At 35.7% G+C, this 26,731-nt stretch overlaps 1 protein-coding gene and 1 long non-coding RNA gene across 2 annotated transcripts; both read left to right on the plus strand.

The window, feature by feature from the left end:
* On the plus strand, positions 1-20,769 carry LOC140145537 (uncharacterized; the record flags this gene model as incomplete). Its single annotated transcript, XM_072167245.1, has 20 exons — positions 1-213; positions 1,601-1,690; positions 2,655-2,735; positions 3,132-3,191; positions 3,890-4,054; positions 5,974-6,240; positions 6,456-6,470; positions 6,993-7,172; positions 7,746-8,012; positions 10,736-10,771; positions 12,880-12,912; positions 15,234-15,290; positions 15,673-15,729; positions 16,113-16,166; positions 16,586-16,642; positions 17,026-17,082; positions 18,371-18,427; positions 18,812-18,868; positions 20,262-20,318; positions 20,696-20,769. Coding segments are annotated over 20 exons (1,934 nt in total), but the record flags the coding sequence as incomplete, so codon positions are not given.
* An 841-nt stretch (positions 20,770-21,610) lies between these two features.
* On the plus strand, positions 21,611-23,557 carry LOC140145536 (uncharacterized). Its single transcript, XR_011858084.1, has 3 exons — positions 21,611-21,667; positions 22,052-22,108; positions 23,501-23,557. It is a non-coding gene; the product is annotated as an uncharacterized lncRNA (long non-coding RNA).
* Positions 23,558-26,731: the final 3,174 nt, after the last annotated feature.

The raw sequence follows: 26,731 nt of genomic DNA on the forward strand, positions 1-26,731 counted from the left end.
GTAAACCAGGAAAACCAGAAAAGCCAGGAAAACCAGAAAAGCCAGGAAAAGCAGAAAAGCCAGGAAAACCAGAAAAGCCAGGAAAACCAGAAAAGCCAGGAAAACCAGAAAAGCCAGGAAAACCAGAAAAGCCAGGAAAACCAGAAAAGCCAGGAAAACCAGAAAAGCCAGATAAGGAATCTCAAGAATTAAGTGGAGAAAGTGTAGAGCCAGGTAATAAAGAAGAAGATTGTTAAGAAGAATAATCATAAAGTGTATACATTTGTTCATAAACTCCTCAAAAAAGTTTGGAAACTTTTTTTTTTTTTTTTTTATATCAGAAGTTGTTGAAATCTATCTCCATATTGTTTCATATCAGTGAAGCATTGTTCTTTCCTGTCAACAATAACACCTCATTTGTGACGATAACTTATTCCACGGCTGAGTAACTTTCTTTGAAAGACAGAGAGGTCTCAAAGAAAATGCGCTCATTTCATTGCTATGGGTCAATACATGAATACAAGAATGGATGAAAAGTTGTTTGCATATAATTTGGTCACATTCTCATATTATCTATTATATTTATTATCGTCATCATGTAAACCAGGAAAGTCAGCGAAGTCAGAAAAGCCAGGAAAACCAGGAAAGCCAGGAAAACAAGAGTGCCCCCCTGACAAAAAAATGAAATAAAAAGTGCCCCTCTGACAAAAAATGATAAAGAAAATTCTAGCAAAATTCAGGGCCAAAATAGTGTAAAATACAAATATTTTCCGCGCTACGCGCGCACATTGTAACAATAAAGCCCTTTTAAGCCGGATAATGGGTGAAAATAGTGTAAAACAGACAGACTCTTGTTCTGCTTCTTCTAAGGTCAATGCCCTTTGATTAATCTCTTTGAGTTCTGGGTCGTTTTGTTGCTCCACAACCATCTCGTCATGACTTAATGGGTATTTTATAAAAAAAAAAAATTGCTCATACTCAGAAGCTGTATCATTTTGCTGTTGTGTCAGTTGGACAACTTCTTAGTTTGGTTACTGACATGTGTTTAGAGTAGAGTATTGAAGTATGTGCAATTTTTGTTCATTATTATGGAGAGGGTTTGAAGATATGACCTTGTGAAAAATTTTAAGTTTCTTTTTGAGGCCAGTTTAGTTCTGAGTCTAGTGCCATTGTCTTTACAGCGGTGCGTGAACGTTATTCTCAAGATCACGTATACTCTTTATTGTCCGTAACGACTTCTGATTTCAGTAAATAGATGCATTTGTTGGATTGTAGATTAAATAATTCAAACATTTTGTTTGGCAAATCCAATGAAAAAATAACTCACTACTTTAGCTTCCGCCATCAGGTCGGACGGCTTGATCACAAGTGGCTTGGTCTACTGCTTTTCCCGCGAAACGGTTTGTTGACATTTCCCTTGGTGAACCCCTATATGAATTTGCATCTTGGGCATTTCGAAGCATTTAAACCCAAAATGTTCTGATCTCTGCTATACAACTTGGTTAATTTGAGTGATTTCAAAGCAGCTTTTATATGGCCCACAAAAAAAATAGCCAAGGCTTATTTACATATAATTTGGTCATGTTCTCACATTATCTATTATATTTATTATCGTCATCAGGTAAACCAGGAAAACCAGAAAAGCCAGAAAAGCCAGGAAAACCAGGAAAACCGGGAAAGCCAGGAAAGTCAGAAAAGCCAGGAAAACCAGGTAAGTCAGAAAACCAGAAAAGGCAAACACCAGTATTTAAAAATCTTCATTTACCAAATTGTTTTATTAGAAATCTTTATCTATAATCAATATTATAAGTAGTACTTGTTTCTCAGAAATAATGTTTAACTGGTAGTGCTTTTTTAATAATCAAAGATATACACCGTGTAATTATAATGCGATCATCTCATTGCTTTAAATGGGTCAATACATGAATAAAAGAATGGATGAAAAGTTGTTTGCAGTATATCATTTCTGTAAAATCTTGGTCCGAAGGCTGTTCTTCAGGATGATAACAATCGACCACACAAGGCAAGAGTTGTAAATGACTTCCTGCAAGCAGAAGGAATTCAAAGAATTGAATGGCCAGCCAATAGCCCGGACTAAAATCCTAGAGAACATCTCTTCGATCAACTTGCTCGGGCTGTGCGTACTAGAGTGACAGATCAACCCACCTTTCTGGTTTAAGACAGACTTTGCTTGAATTGAAGAGTGGAATACAATCCCTCAGGAGCGTGAGGCCAGGTTGATAAGAAGCACATGAGAAGAAGATGCAATGCTGTTGTGAACGCATATGGGTTCTCTACTCGTTACTGATTTTGCTTTAATGAAACAGTGTGATATTCCTTACTCATGTTTACTGATGCAAATGGCGCAGACAATGTCATATTTGGCACATTTTGTTTGAGACCTTCTTGTCTTTTAAAGACAGTTGCTTAACCATGGAATATAATATGGTCACAAATTTGGTGTCAATTTTGACAGGAAAGAACACTGTTTGTATTGATATGAAACAATATGGAAATCGATCTCAAATCTTTCTGATATATAGCCGTTTTGAAAAGTTTCCAAACTTTTTTGAGGAGTTATATTTTAGAGTTTTATGTCCAAGGCTTAGTTACATATAAGTTGGTCACATTCTCACATTATCTATTATATTTATTATCGTCATCATGTAAACCAGGAAAACCAGCAAAGTCAGAAAAGCCAGGAAAACCAGGAAAGCCAGGAAAACCAGGAAAGCCAGAAAAGCCAGGAAAACCAGGTAGGTCAGAAAACGAGAAAAGGCAAACACCAGTATTTAAAAATCTTCATTTACCAAATTGTTTTATTAGAAACCTAAATCAATATTATAAGTAGTACTTGTTTCTCAGAAATAATGTTTGACTGATAATGCTTTTTTAATAATCAAAGACATACACCTTGTACTAGTATATTATATATTCAAATAAAATGACATATAATCTTTGATACATGTAATGAACAGCTTCGCATGAGCAGTGCAGCCAAACGGACACAATCAAGGCGTATGGTTGGCTGTAATGGCTGATACGTCATGCCGCTTGCCGCAGCGACAAGCGGCATGCAAGTATGACAGGGGCATTACTCTGCCACGTTATGTTATTCCTAATGTGAGTAAAATTCTACTTGTATTTTATAGATAGCGAAGAAGGTGATGAAACAGTTGACCCGACTGTTGACGACGCCGCACAAGCTCAAGGTATGAACATTTACAGAACATTTACAGATCGGCGCACAATGGTCAAGAATTGCCTCAAAAAATGCCAAAAGTAGGAAACGTAAAATAATCCTGATAATAGTGAGACAAACGTGAATAGATTGCTATATTAGGGGTTTGGGGCCCATTGGATTCCATGAAACCATATTTGTAACCGTATGACGTCACCAAATTGCTGAATTTTTATTGGTTGGTTGAATTTTAATGCCAATGTATATTATCTTTGTCTACACCGAAAGGGTTTCTGGCCCCATATAATCTGAAGAAGGTAATGTTTAAAATGCATGACGTCATCATGGGGGAATTGACCGTGGATCACACACGAAATGTCCATTTAAACGATCTACTAATTTTTGAATAGAAACTTGTCAAATTTGACAATGGTAACTATTTAGATGGGGACTTTCACAGAGGTAATGCACCACACTCAATTGACTCCTGATTGAATGCAACATAATGGAGGGTGGTCAGTCTCTATTATTATAGAATGAATAGATTCTTAAGCTAAATTGATGTGCCATCGCTGAGCGACGCGCAATTGGTATTTGACCAATGAGGTAGCACGCTTTCCCCAACGCAACAAAAGGTGCGCCACCTCATTGGCTAGAAACCGATCACTCGTGGTTCAGCGGTAGAGTATAAATTCAGCTTTATCATATCGTCATTTCAATTTCTTCCAGGCACCGTCAACAAGAAAAAGCCAGTCAGAACAAAAAAAGGAACGCCTCAGTTCTTGCCTTGTGACCTGCCCGAATTCACCAACACTTGGAAAACTACGTTCAGGGTAAAAACCCAAGCAGCTTTCACTGTCTCATTCAAAGGCCCAGGAGATGGATACACATTTGGTGAGTTTAGGCTGATTATGTTACTTTCAACAATCGATATTATAGTAGGAATAACAATACCAAGTACCGCGCCGGACCGACCTCAGATACGACGGATGCAGTTATAGCGAATTTCGGTGTTTTAGTTTGTTTCTTTTTTTCCCTCAAGGGAATATCTAACCGTGCATGAAATTTAACTTTTTGCTGAACGAAATACAAATATATATATATAAAAGTTAGAAATGTCCAAAAGAAGTCACATTCACAGATTTTGTGAAAATGGTCAAATCAAATGTTAAAAAAATTAATTTGTGATATCCTGATGTGGTACAATCATGATATAACATGGGACTATTTCCAGGACAGGACATGACACCCCCACCTTTATTCGAGGAAACCACGGCAAAGAAAATGTTCAAATATTAATACATTTTCTTTTAGTAAACATGATATTATCTAGAAATATTTACCATACGATTCTGGGCGAATCGATGGCATCGTAGTTGCTTGACGAAGATGGCGTGATGCACAGGACGTCTTTTACCACTATTTTCCCGCCAAAAAGTGATTACTTACAAAAATGATACCCGTTTCTGAGTGAACTTAATGCGATTAAGCTACATTTCAAGTACATTAAGGGTACTACACCCTGGCCAATTTTGTACCTATTTCTGCATTTTCTCAAAAATTATAGCGCATTGGTGACAGGTAAGATATGTATATTATAGGGGCAAAGACTACTAGTACTGCACTGAAAATTCAGCAACTCAAGGCAAGTAGTTATTGATTTATTGATCAAATATTGGTTTTCCCTCATTTTTAGCTGTAACTCCACAACTGTTGTATGTGCTGAAATAAAATTTCCAGTGCAGTAGTTGTAGTCCTTGCCCTATAATTATACATATCTTACTTGTCACCAATGTGCTATAATTTTGAGAAAACTGCAAAAATTGGCACAAAAATTGGGCAAGGGGGTGTAATACCCCATTAACTGCAGATGGTGTAATGAAAACAAACGAGTCAATATTATATTTTGTTAAACACTGATTTTAATTACGGTAGGACATCTGTTTTGTGACGACAGGGCAAAATTTGCAGATAAAAATATATATTGGAGAAATCTTGATAGATAAAAACTTTTTATGGGCAGAATAAAGGGAGACAGCCGAGACATATAAAGCAGTGAAACAATATGTTTTCTATCCTATGCACACGCTTGACGTCACTAGAACAAAAAAAATAAAAAGACATTGCAAAACATTTTAAACAGTTTTTAACGTTACTTTGTGGCTTCCCAAATAAAAGAGCTTTTTTAAACTTTCAATTGATAACAAATTGATAGTCATGATAGTGGGACATGTATTACAAAATTCTATACAATAGAATGTGGCATTAGCCATGGATACCAAACGAAAATGTGTTTATTTGGACAAAACAACACGATTTATGACAATTATAGGAGCTGATCATTTCCCTTCATAAAAGTAAAATTTTTATTACTTCCGTGGTCTGTGCTGTGCGCCAATCGTGCACAAGCGTAAACGCAGAAGTGCTAAACAATCACGCCGATTGGCTTATCAGCGGTCATGACAACAACAAGACGGTACACCCATTGGTTCGTCGGCGCATAGAAGGGAAGGAGACCTAACCACTTTACGCGATCGCCGATCACCAGCGCGTACCTGGACCATGGAAGTCATAAAAAAAATCAACTTTACTCAAAAATAATGTTGGTCTGTGAAAGGGCTTAAATATTGAAGTGTGTGTAGGGTGACCATAAAATGAATTTGTAGAAGCATTATAAAACTCTTTCAAAAAGCCCTTTTAAACACACAAGTAGGCCTACATGTAGCTTGAAAGAAACGCCCTTTGTTTACTATTTTATCATTTAAACTTTTCGTATTGCTTTAATAGTGAAATGCTTTTGTTTTCGTTGGCAGACTTTACCCCGGGTGAACTCCCAGAGGTTAAGAAAGGAGACCAGGACATGCCTCTTACCAAGCTGAGGAACGTGCCTGCGAAACCGAAGAATGGGTTACGTTACTTCACAATTGTGCGTACTCCTTCACTATGGAGAGTGACTATACCAGGAAAGAAGAACCCCATTTTTTTTTTTGCTGAAACAGGAGAACCAGAAGTGCTTACTCAAGTCGAAATTGAAAGTGACAAGGCTGGAACTTGGAACTTCGACAACACTTTGATTAAGTGTACGTTTGAAAGTTATCATGATATACATTTATCAGTCTCCTTTTTTTCTGCATAACACCCTTTTCCCCCACTAAATAGTTATGGGATTAATCATTGTGCTATTTGCAAGCCAAAATCGTTATATTATCTGTAGTAGACTAGTTCAATCGATTATAATTATTGTGTCATTAATATACCTATCTGTTTATTTTCTCGATTTATTTTCTTTTTATAGGTAAACCAGTAAAAGGTAAGAAATGTAACAATAAACTCAAACTGTGATAGGCTATCCTCAAATATATAAAGGCCCATTCAGTGATTTGCTCATCTGGACGATCAAAAATCATCAAAATTCAGATTTTGATACCTTTGTCATTGCCATAGATGTGCTAATATAGCCTGCTAGTGGTTCAGCCGAAAGCCGTGTATTTATGACAAAATAAGGCATGATTATACATGAACCTGTAATTTAAATACTGACAATATAACAAGTATGACATGTATTTGAACTGCTGTTTCCTTCGTTTTTGCCAATTTTTTCATTTCAACAATACCAAATGACAATTTTGAATGACGTATCATTCACTTTTAAGCAATTTATAACAATTTGGGGTGAAATATTTGCAAATCTGATTGGTGATTAAAGTGAAGATATCATGTAATTGACCAATCAGAGGCAATGTTAGATCAGCAGGTAGTGCTCAGGGTTTAAGGAAGTATTGTCACGTTCAACAACAATTATGTAATTTCCACTCTATCGTTTTTATTTCAGTTCCGAAACCACAAAAAGTTAAGCTCACTGGTAAACCAGAGTACACTTGTTTCGAATTGAGCGACGGAGATACTAGCGTTCCATTCAAAATCAAGGGCAGCAAATGTGTTGAAATTGTTTTATCCAAGAACAATTACCAAGGAAAGAAGGTGGCTAAGAGGGGCTTGGCTATTGGTCTAAGTAAGTAGCAGCAATTGATTAAAATTGACTTGGTTAATATCACAAAATAATGACGTGTCTTGCACAAATCGCCTGGTGTTGCAGTCGCTTTGAGAACTTAAATTTTCTTCACATTTACTGCTGATTCAGTTCTTGAAAGAAGCCACATCGGATGCATAGTGGATATTTGATCGCTCCAAATACATTGGAGCTCACAAGAAAGTATGGGAGTTTTACTGCAATTTCTAATTTTCCGCTCAAAGTGTTGTCCATAAGTTTCTAGCTCCTAACCGTAGTGCTTATAATTGGTGTGACGATTATTTTGGCTCAAATTAATATTCATGAAAAAAAAACCTCCCTTCCATTAATTATTTGCCCACGCGTCCTGGAGTAATTTTGTATCCCCCCCCCCCATGACGTTACGGTTGATGTTCTGTTGTTTATTCATTCAACCATTAATAATGGTTTATGTTGGCGTAACAGAGGAAAATGGATGGGAAAGTAGAGGAAAAAAGACAAAGAAAGATGAAAAGGCGTGAATAACTAAAAAGGAAAACTAATTTGAGGAAATGTCCATTAATTTAATTTGTACAGTGACAGAAGCAGATGGTAGCTCTGCAGCTTATAGATACAAAGCCGGGGAACAGGTTGGTAAGAATACTTACCCGACTCCGGATATCATGAACGAAGCTGAAGCCACTCCAGTTCAGGCAGATTTTGACGGGGACCGTCTCACTTTCGGCAAGCAGAATGAGGATGAGTGCATAGATTTTAAAATGAAACCAAAAGATAGTCCAGTTAAGTACATGTGCTTGAAGTCATGTGAACCAGCAATTCTGTTGTTGCCATCAATAGACTTAGGTAAGTATATTTCCATTGTTCTTTCAAAAATGAAAAAAAACAAACCCATCTGTAAGGAGTAAAATACCCTTTTTAGCAGGCTTAGGTGTTATTGCTTTTGTATGCAAATTAACATTTGAAAATAACCAAAACCAAATATAACATATGGCTGTAGTATTTTCTTCGTTATTTCTTAAGTCGAATTTTGTTTCGAAATATTTATGTTTGACCAATGCCCATGTTTGATTAATGCGTTTACTTCAATTGAGTCACCAGCGTTTGCACATGTCAAAAATTACAGTTTTTTAAACTTTGAGTGAAACAATCCGTCAAGGTCACTTTTATTTAAGGTTTTAGAAATTAAAATCCAATGTTTAATAATTTGGCAAGGAAAGTTGATATCAAATTAATCAAATTTACATTTGGACCTGTCACCAGTTCCATCGGTAAATAAAATAACATAAGGCAGTCAAGCGCATGCAGTTTATAGGGAATCAAACTTGGGTGCGAGAGGTTCCGAGTTCGAGCCCCTGTTGGGTTGAAAAATATTCTCACGAAAATAATTGCTCCAATTTGAAATTTCCTGGACAAGGAACTAGCTACCAAGCAAACACAAATAAGTTTTATTTTGGCTTTTGGTTTAGGTAAAAACGTTTTAATAACATTAAAATGTCGGGTTATATAAAGGTCATGAAAACGTTTTAAAACGTTTGGTATGAAAACACACTACAACAATATTTTTAAAATGTTTTCAAAATGCTATTGTAAACTATTTTTGCAAACATATTTTGCCAAATATTTTGTCAACACTTAAATAACATTATGTTAAAATATTTGCACCTAGCAAACACAGAAATGTTCTTAAGATGTTATTTTCAAAACGTTTTAATATGTCGGGTTATATAAAGGTCATGAAAACGTTTTAAAAACGTTATTGCAAATATTTTGAGCAAACATTTTTCGCAAAATATATTTTTAACCCCAACATAACATTCTGTTTAGAATGTTTTGTATCGAATTTTCAAAAATGTTTTTGGAATGTTATTAAAACATGTTTTTATACCCTTTATATAACCCGATATTAATACGTTTTCTGTAAAAACATTTTGTGTTTGCTGGGCAGTAGATTATCAAAAAATGTTTTTTAATGTTATGAAAACATTTTATACCCTTAATATACCATTTATGTAACCCGACATTTAAACGTTTTCCGACAACCTTTTATAACCTTTTGCGAATGATGTCGAAAACGTTGTGTGTTTGCCGGGGACCTAATTATCTCGGTTTATACCCGTACGTTATTCGGGATGCTGATCCTGGTTGCGATGGTTATGTGGGTTACTGGTTTATAAGATGAGTTGGGCCACAGTGGTCAGTAAGGTCTGTATGCACAAAAGAGTTAAACCGGGCCAAAAGTTAGACCAGGTCTAGTCTAAGTAGAATTTAGTCCCAGGAGAAAGGACATTTTCCTTTACATTCAAGTTATTTTGTATTATTTTTGAACTCTGCATTTAAATCTTTAAATTTGCTAGCTACTCTAGGAAGGAAATATAAGAGTAAAGGACTGATGGAACTAAATTCCACTTACACCAGGTCTAACTTTAGACCCGGTCTAACTCTTTTGTGCATACGGACCTAAAAGTCTACAGAGGCCTGTGATTTGGTACCGTGCACTATAAACACCCAAATTGAGTTTAATTAAATAAGAAATTAATTTTGATATAAATGGCTGATGTTTTTGATGGATGTCCAAAAAGACTAAGATTAAGCGTAGAAATGCTAAATATTTTTGTTTCGCTAAAATAAGGAAAAAAGATGGTCCAACGATATAAGTCATTTTGTGGTTTACCAATGTAATTCAGCGCTCTGTAAAGAAAACGCTAAGTGGTCACGGGGAGGGATTACAATTAGCCCTCCTTATTGTTAACATAATAGAGCTATAGGTTTACCAACTTGATGTAGGGAACAATACAAAGACAAAATTAGTTGAAAAAACTAATGCAGTATGTAACGACAGTGCAGACACGACGCTACTGCACTATAACATGATCATATACCCACTATAACATGATCATATACCCCCAAGGCAAAGGAGCCCAGGTGCGCCATTAGGCGAACGTTTACGGTAGTGGGTTTATACAGTAAACATTAACATCTCAAAAAAGTAACTAACCCCCTTAAATAATGGCCATTATTCACAAATGAACTATTGTATTACAAATCTGTCAAATGCGTTTGAAGCAGAATTTATTTCTGCGCATTTTGACATCTCATTTGATACGATAGCCCAGAAAACAATAAAACACCGATCAATTTAATGTAGTGAGGTCCAGATTTGAAAGTTGCACTTCAACAATACAAAAACACTCAGATATCATTACACAGATTTCCTCCATTATACTGAATACAAATCAATAGAATTAACTGCAACTTTCAAATCTTGGGTTACATTGATTTAAATGTTAATATTTAGACAATTGCTACAAACGAGGTGTCAAAATGCGCAGAAGAAATATATTCTGCTTCCAACGCATTTTACAGATTTGTAATATAATCGCCCGTTTTTGGTCATTATTTAAGGGGGGTTAGTTACTTTTTTTGAGATGTTTATAACCAAAAACACGACAGTAAGACGTATAAGATTGTGGAATCCTGGACCTCATTTAAAAAACAGAGAGTTACTTGTATGATCTGCTGAATGTAATGCAAATAGTCACTGAAAACATTTTGTTTTATGTATTTAGTTCCAGCACCAGGAAATAAGCCATCACCACAAGGAGGTGAGTAAGGCACCACGTTCAATTTGGTCCTATAGAACTCTAGGTGCCCGGTTAGGTGCCGATGACTCTTAACATCGCTCCCTGGAGATGTAATACATTATAGCAAGCATAATAAGTAACATTTGCATAGTGTTATTGTTTTTTCATCTAAATAAAAAACGAATGCACTGTACAAATGTTCAGGGTACGATAAAAAGTGCCATCGGTACCTCTTCGGTCACCGATAGCGCTATAGGACCAAAAAAGATGTACCTAAATCCACCCGAAATTGGAAATGGAATGAGAAACCTGTTAAGCACACTGGTAAAGCAATCGATCGTGCTATCTTTTGTATCAATTCCCTAATTTGCATTGCACTGTGAAATACAGTTTATTCTTACTTATATATACCTCGATCTGAAGTCAGCGCGAAGATTTAAAAAAATAATATCACAATAGCAATGGATGTTTAAAAATATGTTGTCCTTAATTTATGATAATGAATATTATTGTTCAATAAAACATTGAAAAAAAACCAGGTAGTCCCCGTGTTTGAATTGGGGGCGACAAAATCAGAAATTAAGAAGTCAAACGCCTTAACCATTGGACCACGGGAAACGCGTGTTAATTTTTAATATTTAATATATATGAATGGATGCAATTGTCCGGAATTTTTAGGGTATTTCAGAATATGCTTGGGTATGTTTGAAGTTAAACTGAAATTGATTCATAACTAGGGCTTCGCAGCACTCTTTAACAATTTGGGATCAGTATTAGGCCTATTTTCCAATAATTTTGGCTATGAAATACCGGGTGAAATGAAACAAGAATGTTTAGTATCCAACAATGATTGATTGAAGGATTGGTGTCATTTTTTGAATTAATGACTTTCTAAAATATGAAACTTAGGAAAACAGTACCCAGCAACCAGGGGTCATCTGAGGTACGTTTGGAAATCGCAAGCTCTCTAATTACTGTACATAAACGGCTATAATGCAAGACAAAGATAAAAAGACTAGTTTGCGTCTGACGTCATCTGTCAATCAAACTCCGAGCACGGTTTGTTTACAAGTGTCGTGATGATATGAGTTGCTGAACACGGGCGGCTTATTGTTAATTTTGCACCATCGAACATACAAACCATCTCAAAAGTTAGGTCTTAATAGTAGGAAACTTTCTTTGATGAAGGCACCATGTCCACAATGCCTAGAAAAGTTGCTTTTTGCCTTGTAAGAGTACGTATTTTTCGCCATTCACTGCTATTCCTTTTCTCCGATCGGCACCAGCCAGATGAATCGACCTTCCTTATACGCGCTATTAGCCAATCAAGGATCGTAGAGAATTTGATTGACAGTGACGTCAGACGCAAACTAGTCTTTTTATCTTTGTCTTTCATTATAAAGTGTGATTTTTTATCACGGCTCGGTCACATCCGTCGGTACCTCTCACTTATTGACAGCCTGCCTGGTAAAGTGTTAATACAATGTCAGGTCAGTAACCAAGCTTAATGGCTGAATCCCTTTGTCCCGAACAAAAGGAACCACTTAATGAATAGCTTGTCGGCAAATGAAATCTGCACAAAGGAACAATGCGTTACATAATCTATTACCCCTCCATTCTTATTAACAACCTCCTTGTTATACCATGCGAGTAGCTTGTTTGCAAGTTATCCTCAGTTGAGCAAGGAAGCACGCATAATACATTGATCGATAGGCCCTGGTACGAATCCCATCACAGTTAAAACATAGTACGTGGCTTGTTTTGCACGATACGAAATGAGCCTACCTGCTTGCCTATAATGACAGTCTCTAGACATAAATCATCAATAACATTATTTTAAGAATTATTTCAGTATCGAAATCAGTAGAAATAGAAAGCGTATAGTATGCAGGAATGTGTTCAATTTGATTATCATATCTCCAAAATCCAATGTAAATGATTTTCAATTTTTAATGTCATGATAAGCCTATGTTCACAGTAGCTTTCGTTGATTAAACGTTTAGATATGAAAGATTTTGAAGCAAGATATTGCATTTTGCTGAAAATATGACCTGTGTTGTTAACGAGTATTCCTTTTTTTTTAAATATGCTCCTTTTAAATATGTGTTTGTTTTTCTCTCTTTCATAAGGATCAACGAAATCTAAGAAGTCGGTGAAGCCAAGTAAGTAGATTCATCTGATTAGTAATACCGTATAAAGCCTTTGCAGAGAAATGTACTCTGCCAAATGCAAGTTGTTACGGGTATTCGATCAGCAACTGTGCGCGGTAAATAACTGTACATAAACGGCTAAAGTGCTTTTTTTTGTGCTTGCACGGCTCTTTCTTTTCCTCACTTATAAGGTAGTAGCCTCCTTGCAAAGCGCAGATGCGATGTCAGGTCAGTTACCGATTTAATGGCAGAACCCCCTTGACCTGAGAAAAGTGTACCACTTGATTAAAAGCTTGTCGGCAAATCAAATCGGCACAAAGGAACAATATGTTATGTAATATATTGCCCCTCCATACTTATTAAAAACTCCTTGCTATACCATGCGAGTTGCTGGTTTACAAGTTATCCTCAGCTGAGCATCATCATCAGTCGGCTGCAGCATCCCTTTCCCAGGAGGTGCTGCACTGTAAGTACAGTGTGCGCGGCCGTCCCGGTTTCCTCTTCCAATGTGGTGGAATGTGAAGGGCATATTCTTTAACAGGCTCGCCATCTTCAAGACGCATCATTAATTATGGCCGAGAAATCTGAGTTGATGAATCTTGACTCTGGCAACCAGTGGCGTGGTGTTGGTCAGGTTGTAGATGGTTTCATTTGGAATCTGATCCACACGCTTGATGTTTAACATGACTCTGTAGTGTGATGTACCCTGTATAATTGTATTTCATGAAATAGGGGAAGTTACCTGTATAATCATGCAATAGTTTCTTTATTATGACATCATGGGGAAAACCCATATGAATGCAATAACAACATCATTTATGAAGACTATTATGTCAAGGGGGAAAATCCCCTGAGACAGATTGTGAAATGGACATAATAGTGGGAAAAACCCACAGGAAGTGATGTAAGGTGAAATGCTAATGTCTATTATTAGAACATTGGGAAAATCCCAGATTTGCTTCAAAACATCACGTTTGCAATAATTCTAGGCAGACCTGTATCGATGTGATTGTAATATGTGGTTGGTGTAGTTCTCTCAAAAATGAGAGCAATAATAATTAAGCTGGGTACTCTCAGAGAGTATTACAAAGTGTGGCCATGGAGGATTCCTACAGTGCTACAAGTTCAGCCTTGACTGAAATTATGATTATTATTTCAGAGCTACGAAAATGGACCAAAGTAAGACATAGGGTCTACTGCGGATTGTGTCGGACTTTATGGAAAAGGTTACACTTATTATCATCTGGATACAGATCTGACAGGCTACAATAGCCTTTATTATTGAGACAGTTGATAGTGTTGATCTGGGCTAGCTAGCTAATATGCTTACAGTCCAATTCCTTCAAAGAAAGGAAATTGCAAACCAGAAATATTTTATGTAGTCAAAGTACTACTATTTGCCAGTGTTGTCGGAGAAGATCTAGAATACGTCAGAGAACGTACTTCTTCCAAGAAAGGAATATATATTCTTCTGTCGACTTGCTGAAGTCTGGTGTTTTGATTCAACGCAACTGTCAAAATAAGTGGGGACAACTGCGTCGCAGTCCTGCTTCCTGAAGATATTGTGTGAAAGGTGGAAATAGCACCATAGCAGCGCAAGGAGTTAAGTTTGGAGCAAGCAGAGCAAGGAGTTAAGTTTGGAGGAGAAAGCAACGCAAGGAGAAAGCAACGCCATTTTTGTGTGAGGATTTCATACGCAAGGATATTTATAACATGATAAACGCAAGTGTACACTGGACTTCGCTGATTTTCGCAGGACAAGTGAACAAGGATATATTACATCAGTCGTCCAGAACATTGCAAGAACTTTATGATCACCAAGAAGAAGAATGCTGGCTATAATTATATTTGATTATTGTGTATGTGCATTTGTTGTCATATATTGTACCAATCATAACGTGCTTTCAATTAAAGACTTAGATTGTGTTAGCTTAACCAAACAGTGTATTTGTGTTGTGCATTCGTGTGAGTTCGGGTAAAAGGTGATTTTGGCCTTGAGTCAAGTACGACTGTTGTTATTGCATTCATATGGGTTTTCCCCCATGAGTATTAAATTTTTCACCTTGCTTTTGTCTTCAAAACTTAATATCGCCTCCACAGTGTCTTTTGTTTGCTATTGAATTTTGACACATTTAATGGACTGTTTCTTCTATAGTGCCCTGGCGACCGTATACTCATATTTGGGAGCAGGTGATTGTGAGTTGAAACTTTCTGGCTTTCAACCCTCGATATTGCATTTTAATGAAAATATGACCTGTGTTGTTAACGAGTATATGCTTTTGAGATACATTCCTTTTAAATGTGTGGGTTCTATACTTATTCTCTTTTATCAGAATCAAAGAAATCTAAGAAGCCTAAGAAATCCAAGAAATCTAAGAAGTCGCCGAAAAGTAAGTAGGATTCATCTAATTACAAGTTATACCGTATTACGCCTTTGCAGAGAAATGTATCCTGCAAAATGCAAATTTTACCACCCGCTTTGTTACTCTTTATCGATCAGCAACTCTGCTCAATTTATTCAAATGATACGCCTAAAATACGGTGGGTGGTAAAAACCTGTACATCAACGGCTAAAGTGTGTATTTTTGTGCTAGTGCCCTGGCGACCTTATACTCATTTTTGAGAGCAGGTGATTGTGTGTTGAAGCTTTCTGGCTCTCAACCCTCGATATTGCATTTTAATGAAAATATGACCTGTGTTGTTAACGAGTATATGCTTTTGAGATACATTCCTTTTAAATGTGTGGGTTCTATACTTATTCTCTCTTATCAGAATCAAAGAAATCTAAGAAGTCTAAGAAATCCAAGAAATCTAAGAAGTCGGTTAAAAGTAAGTAGGATCCATCTAATTACAAGTACTACCGTATAACGCCTTTGCAGATAAATGTACCCTGAAAAATGCGAATGTTACCACCCGCTTTGTTACTCTTAATCGATCAGCAACTCTGTTCAATTTATTCAAATGATACGCCTAAAATATGGTGGGTGGTAAATAACTGTACATCAAAAGCTTAAGTGTGTATTTTTGTGCTAGTGCTCTGGCGACCTTATACTTATTTTGTTGGAGCAGGTGATTGTGAGTTGAAGCTTTCTGCCTCTCAACCCTCGATATTGCATTTTAATGAAAATATGACCTTTGTTATTAACGAGTATAAGGTTTTGAGATACATTCCTTTTAAATCTGTGGTATCTTTACTTGTTCTCTTTTATCAGAATCAAAGAAATCTAAGAAGTCTAAGAAATCCAAGAAATCTAAGTCTCTTAAAAGTAAGTAGGATTCATCTAATTACAAGTACTACCGTATAACGCATTTGCAGAGAAATGTACCCTGAAAAATGCAAATGTTACCACCGCTTTGTCACGTTTAATCGATCAGCAGCTCTGTTCAATTTATTTAAATGATGCGCCTAAAATATGGTGGGTGATAAATAACTGTACATCAACGGCTTTAGTGTGTATTTTTGTGCTAGTGCCCTGGCGACCTTATACTCATTTTGTTGGAACAGGTGATTGTGAGTTGAGTCTTTCTGGCTCTTGGAGCAGGTGGTTGTGAGTTGAGTCTTTCTGGCTCTCAAACCTTGATATTGCATTTTGTTGAAAATATGACGTTTGTTATTAACAAGTATAAGCTTTTGAGATATATTCCTTTTAAATGTGTGGGTTCTATACTTATTCTCTTTTATCAGAATCCAAGAAATCTAAGAAGTCTAAGAAATCCAAGAAATCTAAGAAGTCGGTGAAAAGTAAGTAGGATTCATTTAATTACAAGTACTACCGTATAACGCCTTTTCAGAGAAATGTACCCTGCAAAATGCAAATGTTACCACCCGCTTTGTTTCGGTTAATCGATCAGTAACTCTGTTCAAATTATTTAAATGATGCGCCTAAAATATGGTGGGTGGTAAATAACTGCACATCAACGGCTTAAGTGTGTATTTTTGTGCTAGTGCCCTGGCGACCTTACACTCATTTTGTTGGAGCAGGTGATTGTGAGTTGAGGCTTTCTGGCTCTCAACCCTTGATAATGCATCTTGGTGACAATATAAATGGTGTTATTAACGAGTATATGCTTTTGAGATACATTCGTTTTAAATATGTGGGTTCTATACTTATTATCTTTTATCAGAATCAAAGAAATCTAAGAAGCCTAAGAAATCCAAGAAATCTAAGAAGTCGCTGAAAAGTAAGTAGGATTCATCTAAGTACTACCGTATAACGCCTTTGCAGAGAAATTTACCCTGTAAAATGCTAATGTTACCACCCGCTTAGTTACGGTTAATCGATGAGCAACTCTGTTCAATTTATTCAAATGATGCGCCTGAAATATGGTGGAAGGTAAATAACTGTACATCAACGGCTAAAGTGTGTATTTTTGTGCTAGGGCACTGTCGACCTTATACTCATTTTATTGGAGCAGGTGATTGTGAGTTGAAGCTTTCTGGCTCTCAACCCTCGATATTGCATTTTAATGAAAATATGACCTTTGTTATTAACGAGTATAAGGGTTTGAGATACATTCCTTTTAAATGTATTGGTTCTTTATTCTCTTTTATCAGAATCAAAGAAATCTAAGAAGTCTAAGAAATCCAAGAAATCTAAGAAATCTAAGAAGTCGGTGAAAAGTAAGTAGGCAAATGGAATAGGCAAAAAATTATAATGCGTCACGTAATCTACAGCCCGTAAACTATTATTAAGAACCTCCTTGTTGTACCATGCGAGATTGTTGTTTACAAGTTATACTAAATTGAGGAAGCACGCATAATACATTGATCGCTAGAACCTGGTACGAATCCCATCATAGTTAAAATAGCGCGCAGCTGGATTAGCACAATACGAAAAGAGCCTACATGCTTGCCTGTTATGAAAGACTCTAGAAAAGCTTACATATATCAATAACATTTATATTTGAGGAATTATTTTAGTATCAAAATCAATCACAATAAAAAGCATATGGTGTACACTTTCCAAGAATATGTTCTATTCCTTTATCAAGTTTTGTCCCCAAAGTCCTATGTAATTGATTTTCACTTTTATAATGTCATGATAAGCATATTATTCACAATTTCTTTCTTTGTGCAAAAACAATCAAATAACAAGTTAAAACGTCTGGATATCAACGATTTTAATTCAACATATCGTGGGTTTAGAACCAGAAAGCCGTAACTCACTACGGCAAGCTCTCACAATATTAGCATAAAGTTGCCACCTTGCTTTTGTCTTCAAAACTTAATATTGCCTCCAGAATGTCTTTTGTTTTCTATTGAATTTTGACACATTTAATGGACTGTTTCTTCTATACTGTCCTAGCGACCTTATACTCGTGTTTGGGAGCAGGTGATTGTGAGTTGTAGCTTTCTGGCTCTCAACCCTCGATATTACATTTTAATGAAAATATGACCTGTGTTATTAACGAGTATATGCTTTTGAGATACATTAAATGTGTGGGTTCTTTACTTATTCTCTTTTATCAGAATCAAAGAAATCTAAGAAGCCTAAGAAATCCAAGAAATCTAAGAAGTCGGTGAAAAGTAAGTAGGATTCATCTGATTACAATTACTACCGTATAACGCCTATGCAGAGAAATGTACCCTGCAAAATGTAAATGTTACCACCTGCTTTGCTACGGTTAATCGATCAGCAACTCTGTTCAATTTATTTAAATGATGCGCCTAAGATATGGTGGGTGGTAAATAACTGTACATCAACGGCTAAAGTGTGTATTTTTGTGCTAGTGCCCTGGCGACCTTATACTTATTTTGTTAGAGCAGGTGATTGTGAGTTGAAGCTTTCTGGCTCTTCACCCTTGATATTGTATTTTGATGAAAATATGGCCTGTGTTATTAACGAGTATAAGCTTTTGAGATACATTCCTTTTAAATGTGTGGGTTCTATTACTTATTCTCTTTTATCAGAATCAAAGAAATCTAAGAAGTCTAAGAAATCCAAGAAATCTAATAAGTCGCTGAAAAGTAAGTAGAATTCATCTAATTACATGTAATACCGTATAAAACCTTTGCAGAGAAGTGGGCACTTTTGCATGGCTTTCTTTTGCTCACTTTGTAATTGACAATAGTTTACCTTGTAAAGCGTTAATGGCGGAACCCATTTGTCCTGAACAAAATGTACCACTTGAAGAATAGCTCGTCGCCAAATGGAATTGGCAGAAAATTACAATGCGTCACGTAATCTATAATAGATTAGGCAATTTGCCTGTAAACTATTATTGAAAACCTCCTCTTTAAACCATGCGAGATGGTGCTTTACAAGTTATACTAAATTGAGGAAGCACGCATAATACATTGATCGCTAGAACCTGGTACGAATCCCATCATAGTTAAAATAGCGCGCAGCTGGATTAGCACAATACGAAAAGAGCCTACATGCTTGCCTATTATGAAGGACTCTAGAAAAGCTTACATATATCAATAACATTTATATTTGAGGAATTATTTTAGTATCAAAATCAATCACAATAAAAAGCATATGGTGTACACTTTCCAAGAATATGTTCTATTTCTTTATCACGTTTTGTCTCCAAAGTCCTATGTAATTGATCTTCGCTTTTATAATGTCATGATAAGCATATTAATCACAATTTCTTTCTTTGTACAAAAACAATCAAATAACAAGTTAAAACGTCTGGATATCAACGATTTTAATTCAACATATCGTGGGTTTAGAACCAGAAAGCCGTAACTCACTACGGCAAGCTCTCACAAAATTAGCATAAAGTTGCCACCTTGCTTTTGTCTTCAAAACTTAATATTGCCTCCAGAATGTCTTTTGTTTTCTATTGAATTTTGACACATTTAAGGGGTACTACACCCTGGCCAATTTTGTGCCTATTTTTGCATTTTTCTCAAAAATTTTAGCGCATTGGTGACAAGTAATATATTTATATTATAGGGGCAAGGACTAGAACTACTGCACTGGCAATTTTATTTCAGCACAGACAACAGTTGTGGAGTTACAATCAAAAATGAGGGAAAACCAATATTTGATCAATAAATCAATAACTACTTGCCTTGAGTTGCTGAATTTTCAGAGCAGAAGTTGTAGTCCTTGCCCCTATAATATACATATCTTACTTTTCACCAATGCACTATAATTTTGAGAAAAATGCAAAAAATAGGCCTAAAATTGGCCAGGGTGTAGTACCCTTTAATGGACTGTTTCTTCTATAGTGTCCTGGCGACCTTATACTCGTTTTTGGGAGCAGGTGATTGTGAGTTGTAGCTTTCTGGCTCTCAACCCTCGATATTACATTTTAATGAAAATATGACCTGTGTTATTAACGAGTATATGCTTTTGAGATATATTCCTTTTAAATGTGTGGTATATTTACTTATTCTCTTTAATCAGAATCAAAGAAATCTAAGAAGCCTAAGAAATCCAAGAAATCTAAGAAGTCGGTGAAAAGTAAGTAGGATTCATCTAATTACAATTACTACCGTATAACGCCTATGCAGAGAAATGTACCCTGCAAAATGTAAATGTTACCACCTGCTTTGTTACGGTTAATCGATCAGCAACTCTGTTCAATTTATTTAAATGATGCGCCTAAGATATGGTGGGTGGTAAATAACTACATCAACGGCTAAAGTGTGTATTTTTGTGCTAGTGCCTAAGCGACCTTATACTTATTTTGTTGGAGCAGGTGATTGTGAGTTGAAGCTTTCTGGCTCTCAACCCTCGATATTGCATTTTAATGAAAATATGACCTTTGTTATTAACGAGTATAAGGGTTTGAGATACATTCCTTTTAAATGTACTGGTTCTTTATTTTCTTTTATCAGAATCAAAGAAATCTAAGAAGTCTAAGAAATCCAAGAAATCTAAGAAATCTAAGAAGTCGGTGAAAAGTAAGTAGGCAAATGGAATAGGCAAAAAATTACAATGCGTCACGTAATCTACAGCCCGTAAACTATTATTAAGAACCTCCTTGTTGTACCATGCGAGATTGTTGTTTACAAGTTATACTAAATTGAGGAAGCACGCATAATACATTGATCGCTAGAACCTGGTACGAATCCCATCATAGTTAAAATAGCGCGCAGCTGGATTAGCACAATACGAAAAGAGCCTACATGCTTGCCTGTTATGAAAGACTCTAGAAAAGCTTACATATATCAATAACATTTATATTTGAGGAATTATTTTAGTATCAAAATCAATCACAATAAAAAGCATATGGTGTACACTTTCCAAGAATATGTTCTATTCCTTTATCAAGTTTTGTCCCCAAAGTCCTATGTAATTGATTTTCACTTTTATAATGTCATGATAAGCATATTAATCACAATTTCTTTCTTTGTGCAAAAACAATCAAATAACAAGTTAAAACGTCTGGATATCAACGATTTTAATTCAACATATCGTGGGTTTAGAACCAGAAAGCCGTAACTCACTACGGCAAGCTCTCACAATATTAGCATAAAGTTGCCACCTTGCTTTTGTCTTCAAAACTTAATATTGCCTCCAGAATGTCTTTTGTTTTCTATTGAATTTTGACACATTTAATGGACTGTTTCTTCTATACTGTCCTAGCGACCTTATACTCGTTTTTGGGAGCAGGTGATTGTGAGTTGTAGCTTTCTGGCTCTCAACCCTCGATATTACATTTTAATGAAAATATGACCTGTGTTATTAACGAGTATATGCTTTTGAGATACATTAAATGTGTGGGTTCTTTACTTATTCTCTTTTATCAGAATCAAAGAAATCTAAGAAGCCTAAGAAATCCAAGAAATCTAAGAAGTCGGTGAAAAGTAAGTAGGATTCATCTGATTACAATTACTACCGTATAACGCCTATGCAGAGAAATGTACCCTGCAAAATGTAAATGTTACCACCTGCTTTGCTACGGTTAATCGATCAGCAACTCTGTTCAATTTATTTAAATGATGCGCCTAAGATATGGTGGGTGGTAAATAACTGTACATCAACGGCTAAAGTGTGTATTTTTGTGCTAGTGCCCTGGCGACCTTATACTTATTTTGTTAGAGCAGGTGATTGTGAGTTGAAGCTTTCTGGCTCTTCACCCTTGATATTGTATTTTGATGAAAATATGGCCTGTGTTATTAACGAGTATAAGCTTTTGAGATACATTCCTTTTAAATGTGTGGGTTCTATTACTTATTCTCTTTTATCAGAATCAAAGAAATCTAAGAAGTCTAAGAAATCCAAGAAATCTAATAAGTCGCTGAAAAGTAAGTAGAATTCATCTAATTACATGTAATACCGTATAAAACCTTTGCAGAGAAGTGGGCACTTTTGCATGGCTTTCTTTTGCTCACTTTGTAATTGACAATAGTTTACCTTGTAAAGCGTTAATGGCGGAACCCATTTGTCCTGAACAAAATGTACCACTTGAAGAATAGCTCGTCGCCAAATGGAATTGGCAGAAAATTACAATGCGTCACGTAATCTATAATAGATTAGGCAATTTGCCTGTAAACTATTATTGAAAACCTCCTCTTTAAACCATGCGAGATGGTGCTTTACAAGTTATACTAAATTGAGGAAGCACGCATAATACATTGATCGCTAGAACCTGGTACGAATCCCATCATAGTTAAAATAGCGCGCAGCTGGATTAGCACAATACGAAAAGAGCCTACATGCTTGCCTATTATGAAGGACTCTAGAAAAGCTTACATATATCAATAACATTTATATTTGAGGAATTATTTTAGTATCAAAATCAATCACAATAAAAAGCATATGGTGTACACTTTCCAAGAATATGTTCTATTTCTTTATCACGTTTTGTCTCCAAAGTCCTATGTAATTGATCTTCGCTTTTATAATGTCATGATAAGCATATTAATCACAATTTCTTTCTTTGTGCAAAAACAATCAAATAACAAGTTAAAACGTCTGGATATCAACGATTTTAATTCAACATATCGTGGGTTTAGAACCAGAAAGCCGTAACTCACTACGGCAAGCTCTCACAAAATTAGCATAAAGTTGCCACCTTGCTTTTGTCTTCAAAACTTAATATTGCCTCCAGAATGTCTTTTGTTTTCTATTGAATTTTGACACATTTAAGGGGGTACTACACCCCTGGCCAATTTTGTGCCTATTTTTGCATTTTTCTCAAAAATTTTAGCGCATTGGTGACAAGTAATATATTTATATTATAGGGGCAAGGACTAGAACTACTGCACTGGCAATTTTATTTCAGCACAGACAACAGTTGTGGAGTTACAATCAAAAATGAGGGAAAACCAATATTTGATCAATAAATCAATAACTACTTGCCTTGAGTTGCTGAATTTTCAGAGCAGAAGTTGTAGTCCTTGCCCCTATAATATACATATCTTACTTTTCACCAATGCACTATAATTTTGAGAAAATGCAAAAATAGGCCTAAATTGGCCAGGGTGTAGTACCCCTTAATGGACTGTTTCTTCTATAGTGTCCTGGCGACCTTATACTCGTTTTTGGGAGCAGGTGATTGTGAGTTGTAGCTTTCTGGCTCTCAACCCTCGATATTACATTTTAATGAAAATATGACCTGTGTTATTAACGAGTATATGCTTTTGAGATATATTCCTTTTAAATGTGTGGTATATTTACTTATTCTCTTTAATCAGAATCAAAGAAATCTAAGAAGCCTAAGAAATCCAAGAAATCTAAGAAGTCGGTGAAAAGTAAGTAGGATTCATCTAATTACAATTACTACCGTATAACGCCTATGCAGAGAAATGTACCCTGCAAAATGTAAATGTTACCACCTGCTTTGTTACGGTTAATCGATCAGCAACTCTGTTCAATTTATTTAAATGATGCGCCTAAGATATGGTGGGTGGTAAATAACTACATCAACGGCTAAAGTGTGTATTTTTGTGCTAGTGCCCTGGCGACCTTATACTTATTTTGTTGGAGCAGGTGATTGTGAGTTGAAGCTTTCTGGCTCTCAACCCTCGATATTGCATTTTAATGAAAATATGACCTTTGTTATTAACGAGTATAAGGGTTTGAGATACATTCCTTTTAAATGTATTGGTTCTTTATTTTCTTTTATCAGAATCAAAGAAATCTAAGAAGTCTAAGAAATCCAAGAAATCTAAGAAATCTAAGAAGTCGGTGAAAAGTAAGTAGGCAAATGGAATAGGCAAAAAATTACAATGCGTCACGTAATCTACAGCCCGTAAACTATTATTAAGAACCTCCTTGTTGTACCATGCGAGATTGTTGTTTACAAGTTATACTAAATTGAGGAAGCACGCATAATACATTGATCGCTAGAACCTGGTACGAATCCCATCATAGTTAAAATAGCGCGCAGCTGGATTAGCACAATACGAAAGGAGCCTACATGCTTGCCTATTATGAAAGACTCTAGAAAAGCTTACATTATATTAATAACATTTATATTTTAAGAATTATTTTAGTATCAAAATCAATCACAATAAAAAGCATATGGTGTACACTTTCCAAGAATATGTTCTATTCCTTTATCAAGTTTTGTCTCCAAAGTCCTATGTAATTGATTTTCACTTTTATGTCATGATAAGCATATTAATCACAATTTCTTTCTTTGTGCAAAAACAATCAAATAACAAGTTAAAACGTCTGGATATCATCGATTTTAATTCAACATATCGTGGGTTTAGAACCAGAAAGCCGTAACTCACGACGGCAAGCTCTCACAATATTAGCATAAAGTTGCCACCTTGCTTTTGTCTTCAAAACTTAATATTGCCTCCAGAATGTCTTTTGTTTTCTATTGAATTTTGACACATTTAATGAACTGTTTCTTCTATAGTGTCCTAGCGACCTTATACTCGTTTTTGGGAGCAGGTGATTGTGAGTTGTAGCTTTCTGGCTCTCAACCCTCGATATTACATTTTAATGAAAATATGACCTGTGTTATTAACGAGTATATGCTTTTGAGATACATTAAATGTGTGGGTTCTTTACTTATTCTCTTTTATCAGAATCAAAGAAATCTAAGAAGCCTAAGAAATCCAAGAAATCTAAGAAGTCGGTGAAAAGTAAGTAGGATTCATCTGATTACAATTACTACCGTATAACGCCTATGCAGAGAAATGTACCCTGCAAATGTAAATGTTACCACCTGCTTTGCTACGGTTAATCGATCAGCAACTCTGTTCAATTTATTTAAATGATGCGCCTAAGATATGGTGGGTGGTAAATAACTGTACATCAACGGCTAAAGTGTGTATTTTTGTGCTAGTGCCCTGGCGACCTTATACTTATTTTGTTAGAGCAGGTGATTGTGAGTTGAAGCTTTCTGGCTCTTCACCCTTGATATTGTATTTTGATGAAAATATGGCCTGTGTTATTAACGAGTATAAGCTTTTGAGATACATTCCTTTTAAATGTGTGGGTTCTATTACTTATTCTCTTTTATCAGAATCAAAGAAATCTAAGAAGTCTAAGAAATCCAAGAAATCTAATAAGTCGCTGAAAAGTAAGTAGAATTCATCTAATTACATGTAATACCGTATAAAACCTTTGCAGAGAAGTGGGCACTTTTGCATGGCTTTCTTTTGCTCACTTTGTAATTGACAATAGTTTACCCTGTAAAGTGTTAATGGTGGAACCCATTTGTCCTGAACAAAAGGTACCACTTGAATAATAGCTCGTTGGCAAATGGAATTGGCAGAAAATTACAATGCGTCACGTAATCTATTGCCTGTAAACTATTATTAAGAACCTCCTTGTTGTACCATGCGAGATGGTGCTTTACAAGTTATACTAAATTGAGGAAGCACGCATAATACATTGATCGCTAGAACCTGGTACGAATCCCATCATAGTTAAAATAGCGCGTAGCTTGATTAGCACAATACGAAAAGAGCCTACATGCTTGCCTATTATGAAAGACTCTAGAAAAGCTTACATATATTAATAACATTTATATTTTAAGAATTATTTTAGTATCAAAATCAATCACAATAAAAAGCATATGGTGTACACTTTCCAAGAATATGTTCTATTCCTTTATCAAGTTTTGTCTCCAAAGTCCTATGTAATTGATTTTCACTTTTATGTCATGATAAGCATATTAATCACAATTTCTTTCTTTGTGCAAAACAATCAAATAACAAGTTAAAACGTCTGGATATCAACGATTTTAATTCAACATATCGTGGGTTTAGAACCAGAAAGCCGTAACTCACTACGGCAAGCTCTCACAATATTAGCATAAAGTTGCCACCTTGCTTTTGTCTTCAAAACTTAATATTGCCTCCAGAATGTCTTTTGTTTTCTATTGAATTTTGACACATTTAATGGACTGTTTCTTCTATACTGTCCTAGCGACCTTATACTCGTTTTTGGGAGCAGGTGATTGTGAGTTGTAGCTTTCTGGCTCTCAACCCTCGATATTACATTTTAATGAAAATATGACCTGTGTTATTAACAAGTATATGCTTTTGAGATACATTAAATGTGTGGGTTCTTTACTTATTCTCTTTTATCAGAATCAAAGAAATCTAAGAAGCCTAAGAAATCCAAGAAATCTAAGAAGTCGGTGAAAAGTAAGTAGGATTCATCTGATTACAATTACTACCGTATAACGCCTATGCAGAGAAATGTACCCTGCAAAATGTAAATGTTACCACCTGCTTTGCTACGGTTAATCGATCAGCAACTCTGTTCAATTTATTTAAATGATGCGCCTAAGATATGGTGGGTGGTAAATAACTGTACATCAACGGCTAAAGTGTGTATTTTTGTGCTAGTGCCCTGGCGACCTTATACTTATTTTGTTAGAGCAGGTGATTGTGAGTTGAAGCTTTCTGGCTCTTCACCCTTGATATTGTATTTTGATGAAAATATGGCCTGTGTTATTA

The sequence above is a fragment of the Amphiura filiformis genome, unplaced genomic scaffold (assembly GCF_039555335.1).
Source record: "Amphiura filiformis unplaced genomic scaffold, Afil_fr2py scaffold_373, whole genome shotgun sequence".
Taxonomy (NCBI): domain Eukaryota; kingdom Metazoa; phylum Echinodermata; class Ophiuroidea; order Amphilepidida; family Amphiuridae; genus Amphiura; species Amphiura filiformis.